The 27,681-nt window shown below is 43.6% G+C and overlaps 2 protein-coding genes across 9 annotated transcripts in view; one reads left to right on the top strand and one right to left on the bottom strand.

Moving 5' to 3' along the window:
• RNLS (renalase, FAD dependent amine oxidase) overlaps positions 1-12,341 on the bottom strand; it is a 105,166-nt gene extending 92,825 nt beyond the window's left edge. For 5 of the 7 annotated variants that reach the window (XM_067000336.1, XM_067000337.1, XM_067000338.1 and 2 more), the window contains exons 1-4: positions 12,201-12,339; positions 12,003-12,108; positions 10,756-10,898; positions 9,432-9,590 (exon numbers count right to left, since the gene is read on the bottom strand). In XM_067000336.1, coding sequence (XP_066856437.1) covers positions 9,432-9,590; positions 10,756-10,898; positions 12,003-12,108; positions 12,201-12,312 — 520 coding nt within the window. In that variant the 5' untranslated portion in view covers positions 12,313-12,339. Of the gene's footprint in view, positions 1-9,431; positions 9,591-10,755; positions 10,899-12,002; positions 12,109-12,200 lie in introns of all 7 variants that reach the window. The other 2 variants (XM_067000342.1, XM_067000341.1) reach the window with 2 other exon arrangements.
• Positions 12,342-12,343: 2 nt separating this feature from the next.
• LOC106030180 (lipase member K-like) lies at positions 12,344-27,466 on the top strand. Of its 2 annotated transcripts, XM_067000344.1 has the most exons (10): positions 12,344-16,559; positions 18,303-18,417; positions 18,581-18,699; positions 20,387-20,585; positions 21,108-21,217; positions 21,844-21,980; positions 22,488-22,625; positions 22,744-22,815; positions 24,883-24,951; positions 25,707-27,465. In XM_067000344.1, exons 2-10 carry the CDS (start codon positions 18,314-18,316, stop codon positions 25,935-25,937), a joined length of 1,179 nt encoding a protein of 392 aa, XP_066856445.1. In that variant the 5' UTR covers positions 12,344-16,559; positions 18,303-18,313; the 3' UTR covers positions 25,938-27,465. The 2 variants fall into 2 exon arrangements, with proteins under 2 accessions (XP_066856445.1, XP_066856444.1); XM_067000343.1 differs by lacking the exons at positions 12,344-16,559; positions 18,303-18,417 and having other exon boundaries at positions 18,528-18,699; positions 25,707-27,466.
• Positions 27,467-27,681: the final 215 nt, after the last annotated feature.

Genomic DNA, 27,681 nt, shown 5'->3' with positions numbered 1-27,681 from the left:
GGGCACTGCACATAGCATTAAAAAAAAAGTGTTCCAGTGAAGACTTCCATCTGCCTATCTGATTGTAACGCAATTATGGGATAATGTGATTTTTTGGTAAAAAAATAAAAATGCAACACACACAATTAAGACTACTGCAAACATACATTAGACTTAAAAAAATTTTCAACTCCATAAAACATTCAAGTTTTAGGTTTCATTTCAAAATGATGGCTATAAAATCCTCAGAGGCAGCCTAGGGTCACCTTAGCCCACTTCTCTCCCATATATGCCTAGCAGGTATGGTCTGTATGGTATGGTATAGCCTATAGCAGACAAGGAGATAGATCTTCTCTAAACGTGTTTCCACACAAGTTTAACCACTCCCCCCACCTAAAGATGAGCAAAATTTCAAACAAAAAGACTTCACTCAAAGTGAGAGGTGAAGAACTACATTATCACTGACTCCCAAAAATCAACTGTAAAGAAATTTACATTAAGGATTTAAAAATTTAAGTCTAATATAAATCCCTTGGCTAGACTTACTGAAGAGCAAGTTCTCAGTAGCACATCCAGGCTTCTTATAACACAGAAACCATCAGCTCATTAAACACATGTACCATGAAACACGAATGAAGAAGTTTCAGAACCGTTCGGTTTGTTCACATTTTGTGGCAGGGAAACTTCTTTTCTTTAGGCTCACAGCTTTGGAAAGATTTCTCTGTCTAAACACAATCCCTGGACAGTACCAAAGACTGTCTGTTGGGAAAAACTGAGAGGTATCTGTTTATTGTTCAGATAAACAAATTTCAGAGCATTTATTTCTTCTGTTCCAAATACGTCCTGTGTTCAAATACCATCACCTTTATTATTTAGAAAAAAGCTAACATGTGCATATACACATGGGCTCATGTTTAGCTGATCTGATATTCCTGGGGTGCCAATTCTCCGTTTGGAGATATACTACTGGAGCAACATAAAGTTGCTAAACAGGCATTAAATAAAGTTTCCATGATTACGTCCCCTGGTGTCTGGTGTTGCAGCATTCTGCCAAGCAGCACAGACAGTAAGGGCAGGAAGAGAAGCGTGTTCAGGTTACAATACTTACAGATAGCCAGAGCATGATAAACTACATGTTTCAACACAGAAAAGCACCATTGCCTCACATGTCAGAAGTAATTTTTTTAAAGCAATTCAGCTAAATCAGCACAATCTGCTGCCTGTTTAAGGTGCAGGTGCTCTGAATCTCTCCTGGGACTACACAGGAAACCTAAGCTTAGAATACAAACCACAGATTCATGAGCATTTCTTTGCCTATATGGCTCAATCAGTTGCACAGATCCTGTGCTGCTCTCCTCCCCTTGCTCAAAGTGCATATTGTGCCAGTGAGTCTGCGGACCACATGGTGAACTGAAGATCTCACACACAATCCTGCTAAAAATAACTTTTTGGGGCAAGGGCAGGGGGGGAAGCTACCTTATTGTGGTCCCACAGACAGTTGTGCTGATAAAACTGCCTTGCTGGAGGAAGGGTAGAACAAGTAATAGAAGACTGCTGAAGGAAACGTTTCTGTAACGTTACAAGGCACCAAAGAGATGCTCTGATGGTGTGTGACCCCTCTGCAGGCTTCCTATTAGGAGCTGTTATCCTTGTCGGGCCAAAGGAAACTGGAGGCTCCCCTGGAGTGGGAAGCAGCTGCCCCACTCCCTTCCACTCTGAAGACAAAGGCAGCAGGCTTTTCTTTTCCAGCACTGTATCCTTGTAAAAAATCCACTGTATTGGATTTTTTTCCCCCTCCAGATTTGAGATCTGTCAAATCAAAGTTACAGCTTTTTACTAGACAAAATTGTGGCAATGTTAACTGACAATAAAATGCAAAGTAGTCCTTTATCTAATACTACGCTATTTCATTCTCCTTTGCAAACCTCTCGTGCTCACAAACATCTGGCTCAATCCTCAGACTTCTCAGATGAAGAGGATCACTGGAATCAGTGTGGCAGCCTGTTTGACTTTTGATAGGCTTTTAATGTGTTCTATTAACAACTGTGGGAAAAAGAAGTCTTATTATAATCACTCTGTATTTAAAAAAAAAAAAAAACTAAAAATAGGCTAGGTAAGTTAAGCACTCACTTAAGAGCATGCATGGCATACTGTGATTTTTCCTGACATTGTGATTTCAGCTTCAGTAGGTTTTTGTTTGTTTGTTTTTAAGGTATTCCCTAAGCAGGAAGGCTATATCTGAGCTGCAGAAGGCAGAGAGCATTTAACAGCTTAGCCTGCTTTAAAGCCAATGTTGTGGTTCCTAACTCCTCAACCCAACAAAAACAATCTCATGTGCACATATATAGATATACTTCCTGGATTGGCAGGTCAAATCTACCTACAGGAGGGAACAAATTGCTGCAGCGGATGGTAAGCACCAGAGCTGGCACCAGCAGAGGGAGGTAGGGACGGGACCTTCACTGAATGATCGGTAAAATTCAACAGCCAGAAACCAAACACACTGTAAGAGGGATGTTACAGCTAAGGAGAGCTGTCCTGTATCCTGGCGCATCATTCCAACAGCTCTCCCTTGGGCAAGGGCAGAGGGTTTCACGTCAGAGTAAGACATCGTGCATTTCTGCCAGAGCACTAAGAATCCCAACAGCCACTGTCACGTCTCCATCAGTGACAGCAGTTTTATCCTATTTTACCAACACTGATCCTTCCATTATGACAACCTCAGTCAGAACTGGGATGCACCCATTTCAAATGAATGATGTGTTTTTAAAAGACCACATTAATATCAACAACTACCCTCACGCAAAATTAGTAACTACTTGTATTTCCAGAAAGCACAAATATTTGCACTGTGTGACCTCAGTTCCTAGGGCCCAATAAGTAACTAACAATTCAGTGTACACGTTTACATTAGACATTTTAGATGTTAGGTAATGAGAGTAAACTCAAGGTCTGGATAAGCCCTGCTAAGATTGCTTGAAACTGGAATTACAAAACGAAGAATTTATCATCCTATCCAAAAATAAACACATACACAGAAAGTGCTCAGCAAGAACTTGAGACTCATGAAAAGTTATCAAAGTTTTGCATTCGTAATTCACATTTTAAAGCCTCCCTGTGTAAAGGTAGTCCTATTTTATTCATATATTCTCATCAGCTTGTATTATTTAAAACATGTGGGACATTTACACTGATGAAAAAACAGGTCAGGCTTAAAACAAAAGCAACAGCGCTTCTTTTTATTAGCAGATTAAACACGCAGAACTGTAATTTTAAATTCCAAGTAAAGCAACTTAACACAAACATTCCGAACACACAAATATTCCAAACACACAAATAAAAGCTACTTGAGATCTTTAATTGCAAACCTCTTACTAAAAACAGAGCTGAAAGATAAGTTTGTTGATCTCATTTGAAAATGCGCAAAATTGTGACTATTGATTGATTCTTCTAACATCAGCAGCCAATAAAACAGCCCAGCATGTCTGAAATACTATTAGATAAGTATTTGTAAAATCTAGACCTTTCAAAGATTCTGCTTTTAAGCACGTTTATTTTTCTTTTGACGTTGAATTTACATTACAAAACTCAAACACATTTATCCATCTTTAACTTCCACATAACCACAATAATTACTACCAAAATATGCAAAGTCCAAATACATGTAAGCCCAGTAGATACAGTCATGCAAACGGAATGTCCTAAACATTATTTGATTGCTGCCACCTACTGTTGTTCCAAACATGTTGCAAGAAGCTAACCATTTTCCCCTTCTGCCTCAACCTAATACTAGAACTAAACTATTTAGAAAGCTTTGAAAGTCACCAACTCTTGCCATACCACGTTATGTAAAGAAAAGAAAGCAAAGGAAAATGAACACACTGCAAAAAGATTTTTTTTTGTTTTGATTACTTTTGTTTGGCAATTCTACTGTAATTTCAAATAAAGACAGAACACATACAATTTCTGAATCGAAACCAACCAAAGCAAACCAGTGAATGGTAATTTCATCAGATATCAGTACACCAAAGAGCCCTAACAATGCCCATTTCACAGCCTACCAACTCAAGAGACTTTATGACTTACAGCAGCACTAGTATTACTTCTCTCTCTGCTATTTCTAAACATGCAACTGGTATGTCCATCTAGGCACGATGGTTGTAGAAGAAATGAACAGAGATTGAAAATGAAGATGAACAAAGATGAATAAGTCTAAAAAGACTGACCATAGCAAGTCACTTTCTTCACTTAAAAATTGATAAATGCTGGCCCATTTCCAAGAATACAAACAGAAGAATACAACAGAAAAAAAAATATTTTTATATATACACACACACAAATATATATATTTTTTATATATATACATATATATACACAAAATAAGAGATTTGTATACCACACACACACTTCTCCATTTATCAGACTAAGTTTTGGCATGACACCCATAAAAGAAGGAACTCTGGAAGAGCAATTTCTCACACAGACCATTGTAAATGGTAATTCTAGGTTGCCAAAGGCCACCTATGTTTGTCTCCTCCTAAATGTTTATAGCTTCACAATGACAATGTTCAATCTCATCTAAAAGGTTAAAAACCAGGGAAAAGACCCAAACTAATATACCAACCTAACAAAAGATTCTGTCTGCAGAGCTCTAAGTATTAAAATGGAAACTTTGCCACTGAACATAAAATTGGGGATGGGAAGGATGCATCTCCCACCATTTCAAAATCTTAATTCTCTGAGTATCACATGAATAAAAGACAGTGATTTTTAGGACTTGGGATGGGAAAGAATGCCTCCCTGAAGTAGGTGTGGTTTTCCCTACTGCTTGCCTTCATTTCTGAAGCCAGAACACAAATGCAAGAACTAGTAAGTCATCTCACTAAGGGTAAAATTTTGCTGTTTCAAATTTATAAACCTGATCTCATTCATTTTCTGCAACAGAATACTGAAGATGTCTAAAATAATAACCAAGGAAAACATTCGCCAGTCTAAGCCCGGATCAGTCACCAGACCCAAAGGCACCTACGTTAAGGTTAAGCCGATTGCCAGGTCCCAGCTGTTCAGCCCAGTCACGCGCAGCAGCTCTGCCAGGGAGAGGAACCCACGATGTGCACCTGTAGGATGCTTTTGTTGAAGCACTTATCTACAAATACAGAGGCCTAATTTTCAGGACACATCTCTGAAAGCATTGCCATAGGTGCCCAAACTATTTTGTTACTAAAGAAACATACTACACATTTAAGGCAAGCATTTATGGGACCACTGTTTAAAAATACAATATTGAAACACTTAAATGTTCTCAAGCAGGGGAGAGTACTACTGTGACAGTTAAGCTCCAGACTTACACAGCAAAAGGGTGAATTTCTGCGAGGGGTGACTTTCCACTTCTGATTAGCCATCTGAACACTCCAACTTGGGTTCTTAAACGCAGGTGTATCAAAGGTTAATTCCAGTGCTTGCTAGTGGATCAAAGCATCACCTATTCCACACAGCTGTTCCCATGCACCATCACTTATTTTATAGCCTTTATCTTTACATTAATGCTAACAACTCCTCAATCAAAATACATTTAAAACTTAATTTATCTGTGAATTGAAAGATCCAATTATACCTAAGTAGCCAAAATGGAATCTGTCATGGGTCCATGGGGAGCACTTGAGTCTCCAGCATGCAGCAAAACTGATGTGAAAAGACTTCTCTAAGGGCAACCTCACAGAGCAAGTGGTGGAGGAGAACAGTCAAGGATACTAAAGATCTTTGAAGTAGCTGCCGCCAATTAAGAAATTGTCAAAACAGGGATGGCAACACCAAGGCAAAGCAGAGTATGTAGTGAAGGCTGGTTGTAACACGGCCTACAATCACTGCTGGGGTAATGGCCAAAGCGCTCTCTGTTGACACCGCTCATCGCAACCAGAACAGTGGCAGAGTTAACATCACCCCAAGTTTGCCAGTCTATGTCTTTAATTTAGCCTCAGTGTCTGTCTTCTATATAATAAAGGTCTCAGGATCAACAGTTAAGGTAGAGTTACTCCTAAATCCCCCCTTCGCTTTAATCCCATTGCCTGCAGTCTCAGGGCAGTTGCACTTGCCATCTGAGCAGACCCGACAGGCTGCTGTTGCTAGAAGCAGAAAGTCGCCCCCTCCCTCCGGCTGGATGTATCTGAGGCACCTCCTGCTGCAGCTGTGGCAGAGCGCAGTGAGAAGTGAAGTGATTCCTCCCACCATGAGTGACAGCAAGGGGGAAGTCTGCAATGAGAAGCAGGAACCTCCCCTTCCAGGAGGAGCTGCAATTGCCAGTTCGTACATTGCAAATGTACAAATATGTTTCTCGTTAGAAGAGCAACATCTTTTCTCCGCTCTCGGAACATCAGATCACACAAGGGACTGTCCTCCTCTCCTTGCAAGGAGGCAGGTTCAGAAGATGTGCAGGCTAACAACACTAGCAAGCAGGCAGACACTCATCAAGTCAGGTCAACTCATACAGTCAAGTGAAAAACAGTGCATTTTACACTGTCACAGTCAGCTCAGGGTCAGAACAGGGAGCAGATCTGACTCGCAGTGTGACACCCACTCACTAATGCTGACAGAGGCAGCAAAAGCAGGACAACGTCAGCACAAAGAGAAGAGGACTATTCTTTTCTGCAGCTGTCCAGTTACACCAGCCTGAACTCACCATGAAACTGCGTGTTAACTCTCAAGTGAGACAGATCCAGGAAACCCTAATTCTCTGTCACCAAAACTCAGCTCTTTGACACACAGTCGATATAAGGCTGAGATCTGGAGATACAGTAATGCACCCTGACTCTTTGGAAGTCAAGAAGGATCCGATACCATGACCTTGTTCAGGCACTGGAACATCTCCCTTATATTCTCCTGATTATTTTCCCCTCACTTCTTAGCCTATACAAACAGTAGCACAGAAGCCAAGAGATCTAATGCTGGGGAACTCCAGGGTATGGGGAGTCAGCCCTGCTCCTTGAGATGAAAAATTAACGGTTGGGAATCTCTATTTGGCAAAGAAACTAGTCCCACACAGAGTAAAGGCAGAGAGAGAAAAAGAACTGGGGAGAAAGGGAGGAGAAGACAAGACTTGCTGGGTTCCCGTGGGTAGAAGTTAATCCTGCAGTTATACAGAAGATAAAGATGTTTTTCACAACATCTGACAGTTCCAGCACCAGAGCAGGTGAAATGAACCGTTCGCCTTAACTACGTCTTCTGAAGGGGACTTGCCTTCTTTTTGGACATGAAAGGATTCAATTTTCAAAACCAATTGCCCTAACAATGTTTTCAAAAGGCGGCAGGAATGCACAGTTGGTACATACTTGAAGGTTTTCTGCTTTCAGTGGTTTCTGGAAAATTTTATCATTTTTTTCTTTATATTACCATTATTTCAAAATGTTTTAAAGCATTCTCAACCAATGTAAGAGCCCCAGAGTGCCCACAAAGTCATATGATGTACATATGCCACAGATACTTAATCATCACTCAGTCCCCATCCACTGAAATTGCATGGTAATTGTGTATTAAATCCAGTTTATTCCAGAATACTCATCTTTTACATGGTCATGTAAATTGGAAATTATTTTCAAGATGCCAGGGAATATACACCTAACTCCACTAAATCTGCTCCCACATTTTCACTTGCTGCTTTAACAAAGTGAAGAACGCAGTCAATACCCGAGCACGTTCCTCTAGACACTGCTCTCAAAGTGACATTGAGCAAGTAGGGTACCAAGTACGTGAGTTTCATGAAGCAATACATTTTTACCTTAGTATATTATCAGACAGTACTACTAGTTACTCTGTTCCATTCCCAGGACATTCACTATCAATCCCTGTTGGAAGGGACGCTGGACAGAGCCACCACAGTGCATCGTTTGCCCTTTTAATCGCACCACCAAGCAAACTGCTACCTTCTTAGGCCTGTCCCAATACATTTGTAGAGTCTGGACTGTTGAGGTGCTTGAAGCCCTGACACACTGTGAGCTGACCTAACTGAACTGGAGTAGCTTGAGAGTTAGCCATGATGGCAAACACCTCCAAAGCACACATGTATTTAAACGCATTAAAAAGATACAGCACAACACAAGGAGCCAAGGTCAGCTCTTCATCTTTAGAGTGCTGGCAGAGCTGCTACAAACCAGAGAGTGGAAAACCCACAAATTTTAAAGTGTCTACTTCAGGATCTGGCAGCAAAGAAGCAACGAGCCCTGTCAGACCAGAACTGACTCAAAACAGAGTCATGTGGCTGCCCCACACTGCAGCCAGCACACTCAGTTCAACGAGAGTTTATGAGCCAGATGCAGCATGTCCTTGGTACAACACTGCAGCTGAGGTGATAAATCCACCTATCCACCAATAAATGAAGCCCAGTGCACTTCATATGGCTTTGCCAGAGCCAGCGCAGGCCTGGCTATGCCTCCTGGCCTCTGCTCAGCATCAACCGTAAGAGCTGCATTGAGATTCCTCTCCTGGAAATCCTCATGAGGCCCTTCTGCAAGGACTCCTTAATGTGGATCAGGTCTGTGGTAACTGCAACAAATCTGCTCCCCTGCAGGGCGGCACCTCATGCTGCAGGGAGCATGCTGTGGACAGGCACTGACCAGCACAGTGCCAACATGGCTGAGCAGGGCTCACCAGCTGAATTTCAGAGAAAAGCTGGCGCTGCAAGCCACAGGCCAAGATAACACACCTAAGCTGGGAAAGCTGTCCAGACTGGAACTTACATTCCTTTCTCAGCACAAAGCTGCTCTTTCTAAGCCTCCGTGGCACTGTTAAACACATTTACCCCAATTAAGCATCAAAGGTTAATTGAGACTTAATCATGTTTGGGAAATACAACCCCCAAGGGGACAGCCAGAAACAGCAAACAAGCTGGAGGGTCTGAGAGGCTTTCATCTCCTAGACTACAGATCAAAGAGCCCTGCTCCCAGCTTTTTTGTCCCCTGAAGGCCATATGATTTTAGTCCCACTGAATGCCCCAGGGATTTTCCCTGCAGTGCATACGTTATTCAAGTCTTAGTCCCTGGGTCATCCCAAGTGCAAACATACCAAGGGCAGCAGTGAAAAAAAATTAAAAAAATCAGACTTCCACAAAGAGGTAGCAACAAGGAAACAATCACGTGCAGACTAGCTGAGGATCTTGTCCATTTTGGTAACTATTTTCAAGTTACAAAAAGACTATCCTGTTTTGGAAGCCCCCCCCAGAATTAAAGCTCAGATGAAAAAGTGACTCAGCAAAAATTTGCAGAGATTTTTTTCCATCTAGAATTACTGCTCATGCACAACACATATAGCCTCACAACTACCCATCTCCTATCAGTTTGAGATTTATCATGTTCTGGCAGAAATTAACAGGCAGCTCAGACTGTTGAGGGCTTTTTTTACTATACTTGAAGCTCAATTACCATTTCAGGCTCAATACCTGCAGTTCTGAGGTACAAACTTACTGTTTACAATGTCACCTTGTAGCTGAAGAACTTGTGGAACAGGCATTGTGAGAATAACTATATCAAACAGTTCTGGTGGTCCCATTTTCCTGGAGACTTCCCATTTCCCATCTCGAAGAGAGATGTGAGTTACGTGGTATCCATAGAAGACCTCTGCACCTGGTTCAAAAAAGAAGAGTTAAATACATGTAACTGGATTCCATGGAGAAATACACAGTAGTTTCCCTTAGTAAGTGGATGGCTTGCAAACAGCAAAGCACACAGATGATCTTTGGGCAAAGTTTCACAAATTAGGTTGCTGAATTTAACAGCCACCATAGGACATTTAAAGAAGAGATCCTCATTGGTTGAAAAATTCTTGTAACTCTCTTCTGTTAGGGCTGGCATTCATCCGACTCCTTACTGACATGATTCAGCTCAGTAAGCAGGTGGAAAACTATCAGCTGCTCTCTGACAGGTTCGCTTCCTGTGGCTTTAGTGAGCTGAACTGCCTCAGCATGAAATCGGACGAGCACAGGACATGGCACAGGGTAAGGGACCAAAGCATACATCCAGGAGCTGAAAGAGAGAACTGTCCCCCTTAGCACATCCCACATACAGGAAGACAGGAGCATAATTACTTGAAAGATTAGGGACTAAAAGAACAGCTAATTAAAAAAGTCCCATGAAACGTGCAAAGCTTGACTGCTCATAAAACTAACATTCTTCAAACCAGAGATAAATTAGTTCACTAAGCAGTATATTGTGGTTCTGCCACATTCCACCTACTGTGGTAGTTACAGTTTAAACTAGCAGATATTCTTCTCTTCAAGTCTTTTCTGAAGAGCTTTCAACACAATAGGTTTACATACTAAGTGCTCATTTCTTCAAAACACAGGATGTAACCCACCACTGTGCTCCCAGCTGCTTGTGGAAAAAAAACACTCACTTTATTCAAGTTGTATGCAGCTTAAATATCTTCTCAATCACCTGTGCAAACAGTGTCATCTTACTCCCACTACATTATTTCTGTCCTAACTGCATAGGACTTGCTAACCACACAGGATAAATATAATCTTGGCTATTGGTCCTACAGTTCTTACATCTGTAGACATTTTTCATATGCCTGCAGTGCAGCTGAAGTCAGTGAAGTGCCTGCAGGACTTGGAAATTTCCAAAGTTCACAGACACGTTTAACTACTTAAGTAACTTCAAGACATATATAAACAAATAAGGAACTTGAACAATTTTTCAAATTTAAATCTCCAACTAGAACATTCAAGAATGCCATCAAAAACATCGTAATTAAAAACTTTAATTTCAAACAAAGGCATCTAAAAATTACCTGACTGTTTTAAATAATACTTGACAACTGAGGAGATGCCCTGAGGTGCCATGTAATTGCAAGAGCCTTCCTTCTCTACCATTCCTTCAATGGGTGCAGTCAGTGGTTTCAAGATGCCATGAGACAGAAGTTCATCGTAGAAGCTTAAAAAGAGCAAATGACAGAGATGAAAACTCACTGCATGAAAACCAACACCAGCTGCCATTACTTTTTGCAATTAAAGATGAGAAGCCCAACTTTCAAATCAATAAAAACTGTTCTGCAGTCTCCCTGTTTTTCGGGCCGACTATGCACAACCAGGAACCTCAAGTATAAAGACAAATGATATTGCTGTTTTACTGGGGGCTAGCCTCTTGTAAGACAGCAACACTACCTACTGTGCCTGTAATACAAACTGCTAGAGAGCCGTCTGACCAGAAAGTTTCACGACTGATTGAAACACGCAATACAGGGCTCTTATTAAAGCTTTGAACATCAGTACAAAATGAACTGCCATCTGTTCACTGTGGGGTGCAGGAATGCTCCAGGAGCTGTATGTGGACGCCTGAAACACGCGTGATTTTTCCCGGGTTCTGGTACAAACGCCCCACTTTGCTGACAGCTTCCCATCGTTACATCACTGCTCCCCTCCCAAGCCTACCGGGCACAGCCCCGTGCCACGAGCAAGCCCCAGCAGGCCTCCGATCCCAACGGACGCCATCTCTCCCTATCCCCGCAGTCAGTGACAGCTTTTCTTAGAGGTGGAGACTTCACAGCCCCAAGAAGCTAGGCACAAAACACAAGGATCCCCGCTTCTGCTTTCACACCTCGCTTTTCTCCGGCACCTAAAGCCTTTTTCATGAGGTCTAGGGGACTCCGACGTACGTCAGCCCTCGGCAAAAAACGCCCCTGTGCGCAGAGGGGCACCGGGCCGCCCCCGCCATAGGCGTGCCTGCGGTGGGCACACCCGGCCCCGCGCAGCAGGTGCGACGGCGACCCACGGGTGCCGTCCCGAGGAAGGTCACTTCGCCCCCGAGCCCGCCTGGCCCGCGGCGACCTCCCGCTCCGCCCGCTCTGCCCCCGACTCCCTCAGCACCACCTTCACCTCCCCAACCGCCGCCAACAGAGAAAAGCCTCCGCCCGGCCACCGCCGCGGCCCCAGAGGCACCGCCAAGAGCGGAGGGGCGCAGGCAGGGGCCGCGGAGAGGCACGGGGCGCTCGCTCCGCCCGCTCCCTCGGGGGCCGGGGCCGGGGCCGGGGCCGCTCACCTGCCGCGCGGCCCGGCGCGCCCCGCCCGCGGGCTGACGTACTGCGCTCCCAGGTCGGCGCTGCAGGCGGCGTCCCCCTCGCTGCGGCTCGTGCTCATGCGGCCCCCTGCAAGCAACGCCCGCTCGGCTCGGCTCGGCTCGGCCCGGCTCGGCCCAACCCCGCCCGCCCCAGCCCCAGCCCCAGCCCGCCGGGCCCACCTGCGCCGCGCGCCTTGTCCCACACGACGACGCGACCCCGCACCGCCCCCCGCAGCAGCGCCGCGCAGGCGCCGCCGGTCAGCCCCGCGCCCACCACCAGCACCCCCGCCATCGCCCGCCCCGCCCCGCCCCGCCCCGCCGCCGGGAGGCACCGCCCCCCTCCGCTCCCCTCCCCGCTGCGGCCCTGCCCGGCCTCAGGGCCCGCGGCAGCCCCGCGCCTTGCCTGGCGAGGCCGCGTTGTGTTTAGTTTGCTTGTTTTTGAGTTCTTGGGTTTTGTGCAGTTGGTGACGCGTGGCGTTTGAGCCAGGGGAGGCAGTACTCTGTGATGGGGAGCGTGGGTGGGATGTGTGCTGGGGCTCATCCACGCAGCTCGGCCTGCCATGGGAAACTGTCCCACAGCATTCAGCCCGGAAAGCGGAGCGTGACAATGTAGAAGGCTGCGAGTTCGTGAAGGATAAGACGCATGCTAAGCCAGCCCTGCACCAGTTGTCCGGGAATGCTCGGGGCTTCATCCACCCTGATGAAGATCAGCTTCTAAAGTAATCAAAACCTGCCCACCTGGAGGTGCTACCCAGCAAGAATTACTCAAGGGTCTGACAGCTTCCAGAAAGTGCTGATGGGCCATCTCCAGCACCTAAAGTTTTCCTATAACTGTACCTGGCAGTAGCTTGAAGTTTGCAAGAAGCTATGGCTTGATGTTAGGAAAGAGGGATCCCAATGTACTGAGAGTGGAGTAGATAATGCTGAGGGGTGGTGGCAGGTATGCACCCGGAGAAGGATGAAATTTTCTCAACGATGGTCATAGCACACTAGCGGATACCAGCAGGCGACAACCAGCATTTTCTAAATTTATTAGGTTGCTGCTGTGGCTTCTTGGAGCCCACAGGCAGAAGCTGAAGGAACTTCACCTCACCTGTTGTCTTTGCAGAGCTGCCCCTCCACCTTTAACACACTGTCAACAGTTTGCCTCGTGGCCACAATTCAGGAAAACACATTCCTATCCTGCCAGCCTGGAGAGTGGGTGACAGTGAAATGGTTGGATTACCATCCTTACTGAGCTGCGTAGGTGAGGGAAGAAGTGCCAGAGAACTGCAGATAGGATCATGGGAGCATGGGAGACACTATAACCTGGTGCTTCAGCACACGTGTCTTGCAACAGATTGATGTAAAACCCCTTATGTGGAGCTCATTGCATCTAAAGGACTGCGTTTGCCTGCTGAGGGTGTTGATGGTACTCACTTTGAATGGGAGCTCAGAGTTGGCCTCGAGGCAGATGTTTAATAGGCACTTCTTTGAGAGAGTTTGGAGCCCCTGTCACCCTTTGCCGTCTGAGTTGTGGCGTGGTGCTGTTGAGTCTAGGGCTTCCTCAACTTTGTTTTTTTTTTTCAAAAGGAAATTGACCACTCAGCTGACCCTCCAACATGTAAGTTTCAGGCTGTGAATTCAGACTGCTGAGAGGTTTCCTCTTCTTGATACCATTGCCTACACCATTCCGTGCTGGAGGATGTGTCCCTCTCCACAGCACCTCCTGCAGGGAGCACAGGCCAGCACCGTGCTCTGCACTCCGCCTGCTGTGGGTGCCCTCCATCTCTTGGTGCACTGTGCAGAAAGCTCAGGAAGCACTTCACAGCTGTGCCTTTCTTTTTGGTACTGGACATAGCTGTGGCAAAGCTGTAGTCCCCTGTGGTCCTTGGGCTCAGGGTGCTGCTGAGCTTTGCATGCAGCCTTGCTTAGAGGCATGAGAGGTCCTGAATGGAAATTGATTGTAGCTGCTTTCCTCTAAAAAAATATGTTGGATCATGCGATTATATCTCTGCCGGTGGGCTGACCAGTGGTTTGTTGCTTGTTTATTCAGGAAAATGAGATTTCTCAAACCTCATAAACGTTTTGTGTAAGACCAAATGACCAAATACATTAAGTTTGCTTGGGAATGGTTTATTTTACTGAAGGTTTGTCTGGATTCTCACTGGCAGCTTAATTTGTGAGAAAGTTAAGTTGAGTTTCTTGGTAAAGAAAGTCTACATCGGTAGAGTTTCTTGGTGCATTTTCTTGGTAAATTGTGTCCTGGTGGAGGCAAATAAGAAGGTATGGACGAGAGAAGAGGATTAAGAGAACCGAAACAGAAATATTAAGGATCAAGACAGAACCTTTGGCAGTGATTTTATAGAAAAAGATTATTAAACTTGAGTGTGATAGGTGGTGAAAGCACCTAAACAAGAATAGTACAGAGCACTCTGTGCTCACTTGGTGACCATTATGGACTGTTAGCAGAGAGAGTAAAAGTGTTGCAAGAAAAAGCTCCATGAAGTGGGTGAGGACTCTTGGATGTGTGACATCTTTCTGTTTCAGGACCAAACACCTAACTTAAGTATGTGTGGGTGATAGGAAGCCCTGGATGAGGGCAGGGCATGATAACACACTCATTAGGAGCTGTGGCATAACAGCCTTTCTGGAAGGGACCTGGGAGTGGTGGTGGATGTCAAACTGTGTATGAGCCAACTGTGCTGCAAAGACAGAGAACTTCAGACTAGGCTGCAGGAGTGGAAACATGGCCACCTGATCTCAGTCAGTTATCTCTGGCACAAGGGAGGTCACACCTGGATGCCAGGTCCAGTTCTGTCTAGTGGGACACTGCATAAAGATCTCTGAAGATCCATTCCCACCAACACTTCTTTGATGCCATGATTATGTGATCATTCTCAAGGGCCTCTCCTTGATGTTTAGCAAGAGCTGTATATGAGATTTGAGAGGCCTAAGTATCTTGCAAGACTTGTGATAATGTTATCACTTTTCAGGTGCCGTGGGACTCTTGGCTATGAATGAAACCTTAGCCTTACATCCTTCAGGGAGGACAGTGCCTCTAGATGAGCCCAACCAGAATTGCCCTGCCATTGCCCCAGAGTACAGACTTCCATGATCAGTTTCCTCAGAAGGTGAAAGACAAAGGTGTCTTACTCCTGGAAGTGTGGCTTCTGTACTGTAAAAGTAAGACGCAAGAAGCAACCTCCAAGTCTCTAAATGATGAGCATTTTTTTTTTTACTATGGCTATGTTTAAAGAGCGGACCCATTACCACATCTTGTAACGTGCCTTGGACACATACCAGGTCCGCTCCAGTTTGACGGTCAGGACCCATCTTTCCCCATTGATCCTGCACTGTGATTTCAAGGCAAATCAATCCTTGAATGTGGGGCAGAAGACAGCCACAGCCCTGACACGGATGATGGGGAAGGATAAATGTGAAGAGATGCACCTGCCTACCGCGTGTACGTACGGTAGAGCTTAGGTGCTCTTTGTGCTTTCCCGTACGGGTGTGAAGAACATGGATGTTGCAGTGGGTCAGCCCTGGCCAACAGCTAAGCACCCACACAGCTGCTCACCCGCTCCGCTCCCTCTGCCCCCAGAGTGGGACAGGTGGAGAAAACAGGAAAGGCGAAATGACGGGAAGAGAATATAAACAAGCGATGCAAAGACAATCACACACCACTTCCTGCGAGCAGACCAATGCTCAGTCTCTGAGCAATGGCTGCCTTGGGGAACAGCCGCCCTTCCCCATTTTTTATTGCTGAGCATGACATTATATGGTATGGAGTATCATTTTCGCCATCAGCTGCCCTAGCTTTGTCCCATCTCTGCGCTATGAAGAAAGTTAATGCTGCCCCAGCCAGTCCAACTACAGATCTTTTTAAATGGTTGCCTGGGATTTAATCTTAAATTCACATTCACCAGCTCTGTCCATACTGTTATAAAACAGAGGGTTGTAGAGCTCTGTCTGGCATATCATCGTTTCTTAAATACGGTATCTGCTATCAGAAAGCCATTTCAGATGCCAGTTGTCCCTTGCAAGAACTTAACAATTTCTCTTGTAATAAATAAGTAAAATGGTCATTGGAATGTGAAGCTGGGAACTTTCTTCAGGCTTATCAATTAAATCACTTTATTGATGGAAATCACCTTTAAATTTACATAATTATTTGCTGCCTAAACAATATTTAATAGGCCGGCATAAACAAATTCTGGGCAACCATACTTTCTGAAGTATGGTATTGCCTAATGATTTATGTTTAACATCTCAATGTGTTTACATTTACTCTTCTCTGTTCTTGCTACCCCACCCTTGAGATGGTTCAAATAGAGTTGTCTTAAGAGAGGTGACAAGTGCTGTGCAGCACACCAGCGTGGAGTGGGGATTGGTCCCCAGCTGCCGCTGTGTGCCACATCTTCATCTCCTGCCGACTCAGCGTGCCCGGCATTGCTTTCGTGTACTGCCCGTCCATCAGAGGGACTGACATCTCACTGGCTCCTTTCACGGGAGCTGTGCGACCCTTCAGCCAGGCTGGTAGCCTTCACTTTTCTAGAGGTGGGTCTGGGAAAAATACTTGTACAGCTGGGCTTCTGTCTAAGCATGCATGTGTATGTGAATGGTGCTTATGGCTCTGGCTGAAGGAAAACGGCTGCAACCCAACTGTCTGTGTTTGGCTGATGAGAGGGGAGTGAAGCCTGGTCTTCTGGGTCAAATCAGAGATTGGTCTACCCCAGCTTTCTCTGCCTAGTACAGGTGAAACGACAGACTACCCAGGGGAAGCACAGGGGAAGAAGTTCCCATTTGCTTTCATCACTCCTTGTGGAAGGTTAAATTTCCAGTGCACAAAGTATTTTTAAACGGTTTTCAACCAGTCTCCTACCAGTATTATTGACTCCTAGATGCACTGGAAGGTATGTTGATCCCAAGTACGGTGATACAATTCACATACAGATTGGCACTTACAAGTGTCCTTTTCTAAATGAAATGTAATTAATTTTGTCATTTTCACTATAATCGAGGAGAAGAGCAAGTGACTAGAGGCTTTCTTTTCATTATTTCTGTTTAGGGAGTGAATATGATGTTGGCTCTTAAAAGATTAATCAAAATCAACCTGCTGTCCTTACTCTGCCTCCTGGGTAGACCTGGACAGTTGACTTAATAGGTGATGCAAACAGCATTGCAATGTTACAAAGCTCTCCCTGGCAGAGCAGCAGCTCAGTTTTACCATTTCCTGTAACGCAGTTGGGAACAGATAAGGAGAAGTGGCTTGCAATATGTCATAACTTCTATGACAAATAGACCCCTACATCCTTTGTGTGCTTATTAAAGAAGGTCTGGCTCAGAGTCTGAGAACTGGGAAACAACCTAAAACACATTTTAATTACATAAGGGAGACAGTCTTTCATTAGATGTTGTAGTGGCTATATGATAACTGTATCATCCTGGCACCAAGCTGGGCTGTACTCGCTGCTGGACGCTGGTCAAAATCAGAAACTCACTGACAGAAGTGAAGAACTTAGAACAGAACAGAAGAACTTAGATTGAAGGCACCCTGGTGGTTCCCTGTCCAACCCAGTATCTTGGAACCTAAGACACTGTAGTGGCTCATTTTTAAAGCCATGACTAAACACTTAGCAAGTATATATTTGACATGTCTTGCGCTGTACTCCTGAAATTTGTGTAGAAAGAGCCAAACATCCCTTGATCCCCACCATGTCAGGGTCTTTGCATGACAGGCTGGGGCCCAAAGGTGTCTTCTGGTTTCTATTGAGTGGAAGAGATACTTTAATCAAAAATAACAGGAAAAAGATCAGGCATGTGATGCTGTATTTTAACACACTTGCAATTTCCACTGGTCTGTAGAGACTACAAGGATTGTTCCCTTGCCCCTTACTAGAACTCCTGAAATCCCATTCCACCTCCCTGAGAATATCCCAATTAGCAAGTGTTTCCTGAGCCACTGCACACACATTAATGCTTTAAGACCATCTAAACCAACATAATAAGTCTGAGTCCCTCATTGAGGTATTTTCCTGCCCATGTCTCTCCTTTCACTGCTGTAAATCACCTGTTGATGGCTTACAATGAAAGCACAGGTAGTACTTTACCGTGTGTGTGTTTGTCTGTGTGTGTCTGTGTGTGTGTGTTGGTGTCTCCTGAGCTTTGGTCAGTGAGCAGTGTTTCTCTCTGACACTCAAGCGAGCATCTAGGTGGTATGAAATCAAAGCTGTTAGTGCAGGCGTGTTATGAGGCTCCCTTGCTTCTGATAGCAGTGACACAGTGAATATGTTGTTCTAGGCAAACCGAGGATGTGGCTGGCTCTAGCTCTGATGTCCTTGGCCCATGGGATGGTATCTGGGCAGCAGCTCTTTGATTTTCTATTTTCTAAGAATCCAGAAGCACATATGAACATTGTAAGTATGACAGAGATGGAATAGAGGCAGTAGTTGTGTGGGAACAGTCATATAAATTATCAGTAGTTAAATACTAATTTAACTTTTTTTAAACTTTTTAACTTTTTACTTATGGATTACATTGATGGCGAGCACCACTATACTTTGCTTTTTTCACTTACAAAGTGAAATGGTCTCCTTCTGGGGATACCCCAGTGAGGAGTATGATGTGGTGACTGAAGATGGATATATCCTTCAGATTAACAGAATTCCTTATGGGAGAGGAAATGCTGGAAACAAAGGTAAAATTAATCTGTGCTATACTGGAAAAGCCATACCTTAAGCTGTTGCCTTCTGACTGGAATACTGGGGCTTGTGCAGGAGGTTTTTCAAGATCCCAAGGACATGCCATGACTTTGGTATCTGTAATGTCTCTTTTGATCAACAAGACTTGGTAGGGAGAGTGGATCCCTTGCAGTGATGTTTTCTCCCCTGTGTGGAGACCTGAGAGTGGGTGATGCTCCATGCACACAGCAGGTTGCAGTCCTGGCAGTGAAGAGTGGACCATCCATCTTAACTACCAGTGCCCCATGCACACCTTGGGTTTTCTTTGTGAGCCTCTCTCCTAGTATGTGGTCCTGCAGCTGTGTGGCAGATTGGCAGAGCAGTTTGATACTCCTTGAACATCTGCCATGGGGCCCTGTTGTCCTATGAGGAGTGACAATGAGGGGAGAGCAGAAGTCACCGTACCTGAGGGAGATCCCTTTGCTCACAGGGAGCAAGGAGAGGGGAAAGAAAGGATGAAAGATTAGGGAAACGAGGACAAAGAGACTTGAGCAAAACTGGGAGACTCTAGATCCAAAATTTCAACTGAAAAGGGATGTCACAGAAATACAGAATCACAGAATGGCCAAGGTAGGAAGGGACCTCTGAAGATCATCCAGTCCAACCCCCATACTGAGCAGGATCACCTAGAGCACATTGCGCAGGATGGCATCCAGGCGGGTTTTGAATATCTCCAAAGGAGACTGCACAACCTCTCTGGGCAACCTGTTCCAGTGCTCTGTCACCCTCACAGTAAAGCATTGGCTTCTCATATTCAGCCAGAACCTCCTGTTCTTATCCTCTCACCTCTCCAGGCACCTCCGTGTTTGCCTACAAAGTTACCTGGGTACCCAAGTTCTACTAATGCTCCCAGCAAAACAACTCTGCCAGAAGCCTGCTGAGATGCAGAGCATAGGTACCAATCTGCTTGCATCTCTGAAAATACTTGACCCAATTGTGCTCTTGGAGATTGGAGACAAAAGAAGGTGCTATGAGATGTCTCTGAAAAGGCAGCACCAGCTGCTTTTATCTAGAGTAGGGAGAGTAATGGTATCTATTGCTCCTATAATAGTAATCACAAATTATGTGTTATACATATTTATGATAGTAATTAGGGACCTGCCACAGGGTGTGGGAGACAAGGGTTTCTCTTCCCTGCCTCTGGGTGTTCATCCTCCCAGCCCTTGGAATGTGTCCAAAATAAAGATAGGCCAGACAGGAAAACTTATTCTGCCTCCTTCTGAAATTCATCATGACAGCAAAGAGCTCACAAGCACATCTTTGTAGCTCTGAGAGCAGAGATCTGCCAGCATTGTTTAGGGGGTTAGAGAAAATAAGGAGAATGGGAAAACTGTTTTGTTTTGTTTTGTTTCTTTGTATACTATCCCCCAGCTCTAGATGTTGACTTACCTAGTGATAGGTTAGCTACAGAGAAGATGAGAAAGGACGTTGGGGAATAAAGGGCAAAGCGCTTTGAGGTATAGTGCACTTGGTGCATCTACTACCTAACGAACTTGTTTTACTGAAATCAAGGGAAGCAGAACTGCAAACTTCTGTACACTTAAAAAGTAAAAGAATTCCCGAGCTGTCTCAAATGTTGTCAGACAGCATTGGGGGAAAAAAAGAAAAAGAAAAAAAAAAGTTGTCATGATGCCTGTCTTTCAGGTCCAAGGCCTGTTGTATTTCTGCAGCATGGTTTATTTGCAGAAGGCAGCATGTGGGTTACCAATTTGCCTAACAACAGTCTGGGCTTCATTCTTGCGGATGCTGGCTATGATGTTTGGATAGGAAACAGCAGAGGGAACACTTGGTGCAAGCGACATCAGGTCCTCTCTCCCGAACGAAAGGAATTCTGGGCTTTCAGGTAAACAGCGGTACTTTGAGGAACTGAGATACAAATGGCTTCTTTTGTTTTCAAGTGATGCTGTTCTAGCCTGGGGAGGAATGAATCAGGCTGAACTGAAGAGTGTCCTCTTATTTTAGGTGCATAATACACAGTTTTCAGCAATGGTGAAAAACCATGTGCAGTTCAATGTCTTTAATACCCTCAGAAGTCAGACCCTTGCTCCATTGGCCTGCAGTTCCCATACCCACACCTGAAAAGATTGTCTTACTGGACCTTCTTGTCTCTTGCAAAATAATACATTTAATTGGCAAGGGGAAGACAAGTGTTTTACCCAAAATGTTAGGAGTGGTCTCAGAATGGACACAAAATACATCTCACGGGCAGTATTTTTCCATGTGTTTACCAAAGGACATACTAAGTAGCATGGAGACAGTTGTGGGGTTGTCCTGCCCTCCCCATTGGTTTTGTGCTTTGTTGATGACTGTCATTTAGATGTAGGTAATCCACATACAAGTAAGACAGCAACTGTTCCTTCTGCAGCTTTGATGAAATGGCTAAACATGACCTCCCAGCAATTATAGACATTATTGAACAGAAAACAGGACAAAAGCAGTTATATTACATTGGTCATTCACAAGGCACCACTATAGGTAAGTTGGTGGGGAACAGCTTTCTGCTATACAACATTTCTAGTTTTAACTAGATATGCCATACTCTCTTTTTGTTTGTTTTTCATTGCGCTGGAAACTGAATACGGATATAAGCCCATCATCAATAAAGTGGTACATGCTCTGCATTGCTCACAGAAATTTCAGAACAATTCCTGTTGCTAGCCAGATCAGGGTTTTGGCCAATACAGTTAGAAAAATAATTAACTCTTGGAATGAGCAGATGGCATTTCAGCACCCACTCTTGGACCTGTGATCAGGAAGGTTTTAAGCCTGATGCTTTCCAACTAGTAAAGGTTCCCAGGCAGCCTTTTGTGAAGCAATGCCAACAGCAAATTTTCCTGCAAGAAAGGATTGGTCTGCAAATGTCATCTTGACCCAGCTATTGAGCAACAGGAACACATGAAAGTTGGGCTGGATCACAGCCCACCCTGGGATGATGAGACAAAAGTTCAGCAGGAGTAGTCTTGTTGACTGACCCTATGGCAATGTAGGATGTCTCTGTTATCTTTGGGATCTGTAAAGCAGTTCTTACTAAAGTTAAACTATGTACCTGAATGCCTTGACAGAGTAAGCCACTTTTTTTCTTTGTTTTTTTCTTTTTTCAGCTTTTATAGCCTTTTCCACTATACCTCACCTGGCTCAGAAAATTAAAATGCACTTTGCTTTAGCACCTGTGGCCACAGTCGCATTTATTCAAAGTCCATTTAAAAAGCTAGCATTCTTTTCTGACTATGGTCTCAAGGTACGTTGGTCCTTTGCACAGACTGTATTCCACATAGCCATAATGAATGTATTTTTTCATAGGGATTCTGAAATGACCTACATAGCAAATTTCAAATCATTTACAGAGAGATGAACTTTTTGCTCTGTCTGTTTTCATAATGAAGGGGATCATATGTATCAGTCCAGAATCTTTCTGTCCTGTCCTAAATTTTGTCTCCACAATATTCTGTCAGAATTAGAGCCTAGAGGGTTGAGGTTATGGGCAGATGTGCAAGCAGCAAGTACCAAAATGTTGGACAATAAGACTAATGTGGAGACTCTGATCTGTGTCCTGTGTTTTACTGCAAAAGTACAATGAATGTAAAAGGTCATGAATGTAAAATCATGAAACAGAAACTTTTAACAATCTGCAAAGAAAGGTCCACACATGGGCAACACAGGTAAAATAGAAGCTATGAAGTAGTAGTGCTTTGAGGAAAAGTGTGGTGAATCTTCATGTTTTATTAGCGTGCTTGCAATTTTGCAGGAAATGTTTGGCACCAAAGAGTTTCTACCACACACTATCTTGGGTGAGCTGGTCCTTTCGAAATTCTGTACCCATTCAAAGACCTGCAGGAACTTCTTGTCCATGCTCTTTGGGTTTAACTGGAAGAATGTAAATATGGTATGTAGGAACAAATCTATAAAGTGCTTTTGGTATCCTTTTGAAAGAGAAAGCCTTGCCTGCCCTGTTTCATGGAGCCAAGTGAAACCTGTTGTGAAATGTGTTTGACACCTTTCAGAGCCGAATAGATGTGTATGCAGCACACGCCCCAGCGGGAACATCAGTACAAAATCTAATCCACTGGTTGCAGGTAAACTTCCCCAGCTACTTCCCTGTGCAAAACAGTATGGGTTATCGTAATAGTCCTTTGTGGTCAGTCTCTTGTATTGGTCTGCTGCAATGTATTAGTGATATCTTTGTTGGTTTGTTTTCACTCCATCATAAAATGCTACGTGGATTCTTGAGTTACCTGTTTATCAACAAGTGGGCCAGAAGCACTGGAGCTGCAGGGAGAAACATTTGGAGCTGAGGACCCTGCATGCCCAGCAGGCACATTTCAGGGATCTTATTTCAGACCAGCTCTAGTCTTGCCCTGCAGCCTGAGTGCCATTAGAGGTCAGACTGCAGCAGAGATTCTCCTGGACATCATCTGCAGATTTACTGGGTAGGTCAAAATGTAGGGATAATCAGGCTATCAAAAGGTAACAGTCCTTCACCCTGTAGATCCAGGTAAGGTAAAGACAGCAGCCAGAAAGATTGGGTAGTACTAGGATCTATTGGATTGTGAATCAAATACTCTCACACGAACTATTACCTGCTACAGAAAGAAGGGGAAAAATACCTGTTGGATGCTGACTTGTTCTGAGCACTAACGCTGTGCAGGAAAACAATTGTCAAGGATGGACCAATTTTGCCCTTAAAGGAAAGTATGACAATACCACAGCCTCCTTTGGGACTCAATTTCTATATTTCCCTGTGCTTGTAATTAGAAATGTTTTTTATAATATATAACACAGATTCTCTTACTGCCAATTAAACTGATTATTTCTCATCCTTCCCATTGTGGACATGGACAACAGTCACTACCAGAGCCTGTATGACACTGAAATTCTGCTATGTTGCCCTCATCCTCTCTTTCCTAGGTTAAATTCACCCAATTGTTTGTACGTTTCTTTGTAGAACATGGATCAAAAAAGCCTCTTCTTCATCTCTTCTGGTTCCTCACCAATTCGTACATCTTTGTAGTGTGTCCCACAGACTGTATGTAGAGCACAGTTTGTTGCTAACATGCTACTGCTGTTCAGAGACCCAAAAATATCTTTGTGGTTTCTGTAACACACTCCATTTTCTAAAGTGGTGTGGCTCATCCACATTAGTCTGCATTCTCTGTATGACCATTGGTTTTGCTTTTCTTGATGTATGAAGTTTTACATGACATATTACTGAATTTCAGCTTAACTGATGAATAGTGGCAAGGAGAAAAACTAGGAGTGATGGGGACAAATTTCAGCTCAAGGGGTTCTGGTTGAAAGTGAGAAAACCTGTATTCCCTGGAGCAGGGAGCAGCCCTGGGGCAGATCCCCAGAGCAGGTCTCTGTCTCAGGGGATTGTTCAGGGCTTGGCTGGGCCACCCTGACTTTGTGTTGCTGATAGTCCTGTTCCAGAAGTGGGAAGTTAGTTTAGAGATATTCAAAGGCTCCTTCCAACCAACATGTCTTTGGTCATTTCAGACCAATTCTTCAGTTTACAAGCAATATTTTGAATTCTAATCCTATTTTCATATTTTCATTTCCTCCCATCCTGGTGTTAATCACAAACTATATAAACATAATCTGTGTTCATTTATCCAAAATAATGATAGTAATTAATTGTACTGGACCTATGGCAGACATGTGAGATACACTTTAAAAATCTTACCAGCTCAATGATGAAAACTAACTTTTCAGTTTCCTCTTTTGAATTGATTGCACCCCCACAGAACTGTAATTTCATTTAGACCATGCTCCCATGTTTGCCCCTGAAAATTTAATGTGCAACCCACTCCTAAATTTGTTAAGCCAAAGATGTCCCTTTCTCTTTATTCCATACCACTGCAAGGAAGTAGAAAAGAAACCAAAATGTCATAATCAGAACAAAATTTGGCACTCAGTGCTTGTGATCAATATTTCTTTTCTGAAAGAACCACAGACGAATCCTTTCGTCTTTGGGAATCTGTCTTTGCTGTCTGTCTTCATGCTGTTCTTCAATTCACTTGAAAAGAGAGGAAAAATTTATTTCCAAATCTCAAAAAAAGACTAATATTGACAAATAATTCAGGAGCTTACTTTTCCATGATTGCTCTGACCGTTTAAAACATTTCCTTCTGAATCTGCTGCAGGGAGTTCGAAGTGGTGCATTGAGAGCTTATGATGGGGGAAGCATCTATAACAGTCTTCGCTATAGGCAGGTGAGCTGCTTCAAATGGTTAAAGTTGTGGTCCTCCTTTATACGTACATTCACACTTGTGTGCATTAGTCACATACGATTCCACTGAATTTATTGTCCTTTATTGACAAAGGAAATTGGGCATGCAAGCAGCAAGTCAGCAGGATCACCTCTTGGAACAACAGTATTTTCTATTTTAAACTTTACTTTACAAATATCTTCTAAATGGAATAAAGTATTAGATACTTTCCACTTAACCAGCTGGGATTTTTTTTCATTTTTTTTTCTGGAGGCTATAATCTGACATGTAAAAGCAACAGTGACCATGTGACCAGTTACTGTCTGAAATTTGTGAAACTGAAGTCTGTATCCAGATTGTAATTTCTCTCTAGCCATGACAGAAAGCAAGGTGCTGGCACCCTGATCTAATGTTGCAAGACAAATGGTGAGCAGTTAAATCTGTGTCCTGTGGGAGCTTGGGCAGTTCTTGTTCTATGGCTAGAAGAATATCAGAGGTAGAGCATGATTAAGAAAAAAACCTGTTGCTTCCTTAAGCAAGAAAAATCAAATTGTTCAGAAACTAACATGGTTTTTAACTGGAAGAATCATACTGTAGGTGAGGAGGTATGGTGCTGAAAAATCACCTGATGGCAAGACTCTGCAGTGTTGAGCTAAAGCAACACTCCAGATATGTCTTGTCTTCACTAACTTGCTTCCAAGCACTTTCCTGTTATTACTTTCTGTCTTCTGTGAAACTGTCCTTTTCCATTCATTCAGATGGGTCCACCGCTCTACAATGTGAAAAACATGACAGTGCCGACTGCCATCTGGAGTGGCGGAGCTGACTGCCTGGCTGATCCTCGCGACGTTGCCCTCCTGCTCCCACAGATAGCTAACCTAGTTCACTACAGGGCAATTCCCGAGTGGAACCATATGGATTTCTTACTGGGTCTTGATGCAACAGAGATTTTGTATCACAAAATAGTCCATATGATGAAGAATCCATAAAGCTGCAGTTTTGAGGCTACAGTTTTGACACATTTTTGCTGATATGTCTTGTAAGATTAACATTATGTTTGAAGTATTTTGAAATTTTTGACTATTTGGACCACCTAAATGTAGTAGACTAAAATATTTTGCCTTTAACTAGAGCAGTGATGGGAGTGAGGAGAGGAGGCTGACTGCTGAGGCCGACATCCGGGTAGGCACTTCATTTCCCTTCCCTTTCCCTTTCCCTTTCCCTTTCCCTTTCCCTTTCCCTTTCCCTTTCCCTTTCCCTTTCCCTTTCCCTTTCCCTTTCCTTTCCCTTTCCCTTTCCCTTTCCCTTTCCCTTTCCCTTTCCCTTTCCCTTTCCCTTTCCCTTTCCCTTTCCCTTTCCCTTTCCCTTTCCCTTTCCCTTTCCCTTTTCCCTTTTATTTTCATCAGACATGTTTCATTCACAAGGTACAGAAAGGTAGAGGAAGCATAGTTAAGGAATCTGGGGTTTCAGACACTTCTATTTAGTCTAGAGTCACAACTATGTTTCCTCTGAGACACAATGAATCTCATGTAGCCTTTCCTGTGTGGTATGCTTTAAAGTGCTTGCAATTCCCCTACAAGACTTACGAAACTGGGAATCTGGACTCCGTTATAAATGAATTTATTCCTGGCTTCAGCAGGGACAAAAAATTCAATATTGCTGTCTCAGGACTGATACTGTTACCCCGGACCTTTAAGACTACCAGCATGGGTCAATGAGAGCTTACAGGTCTGTGATGAAAAAAACACTACATCTCCTGAGAAGCATTATGGTTCTAGTGGCTTTAAAATTCAATAAAAATTGCAATTAATCACATTTTGAATGTGTTTTTGTTGTTGTTGTTGTTGTTTGTTTTTTTTTTTCTCCCAACAACTAAGAAGCCAGAGAGGATGAATTGAGAAAAATATATTCTGAAAAGCAATTACAAGACAGACAGTCCAACAGTCCTGTGATTCTGACATGCAAAGGAAAAAGGGCTTAAGGAATGTACACAGTGCCTATGTCTTAGTCTTTTTCTGAGATATTTTGGTAATAAGATTGAGTTATTTATTTTGAGTTCCATATTTTCTGACTAAAGAGCTTTCTTCAAATCCAGTATGTATACATGTGACAGACCAAGCAGTGCCACAGAAATCATCCCTGATAGTGCATCATCTATACATGCATGCTGGTAGTTGCCAAATGGCAGAGGGTTCAGTCTACATTTCAGTGAGTATTACTGTCAATATCAGTAATTCATAAACAAGATAAAGTCAGTCTACATTAAGAAATGGGTCATGTCTTGACAGGTTTGGGACAAGTTGTATTAAATTCATCTCAGCCAGCTTGCTAGGTTCTGAGCATTTGTGCTGAACAAAACGATGTCAACATTTCTTTGTGTGGGCAAACACCTTAGGAAAAGTTTCTTCATTCCAGGCTCCCTACTTACATGGAAAAATAGTAGCACTCCCATCCTCACAAGCCAGCTGTGATACTATATATTACTCTGTGATGGATGTTGCAAGTCTTTGTCCACTAGCTTTATGAATCCATGTAAAATTTTAGCATTTGCGGCATCCTTCGGAGGGAAGCTTCACAGAGTACCTCCTAGTGAAAAACACAAGAGCACACCATATATTTATGCTGTGACACAATGATGCTCTGTGCTTTATCATCTGCTGCTTTCTTCCTGTCCTAAGTCTTTCTTCTGTGAAGAACAAAGTAAGTCAGCAGAAATGAAAATGTAATGAAAGT

This window comes from Anser cygnoides, chromosome 7 (assembly GCF_040182565.1).
Source record: "Anser cygnoides isolate HZ-2024a breed goose chromosome 7, Taihu_goose_T2T_genome, whole genome shotgun sequence".
Lineage (NCBI taxonomy): Eukaryota > Metazoa > Chordata > Aves > Anseriformes > Anatidae > Anser > Anser cygnoides.
The sequence above is the reverse complement of the archived record's forward strand: the minus strand, read 5'-3'. Positions and strand labels throughout refer to the sequence as shown.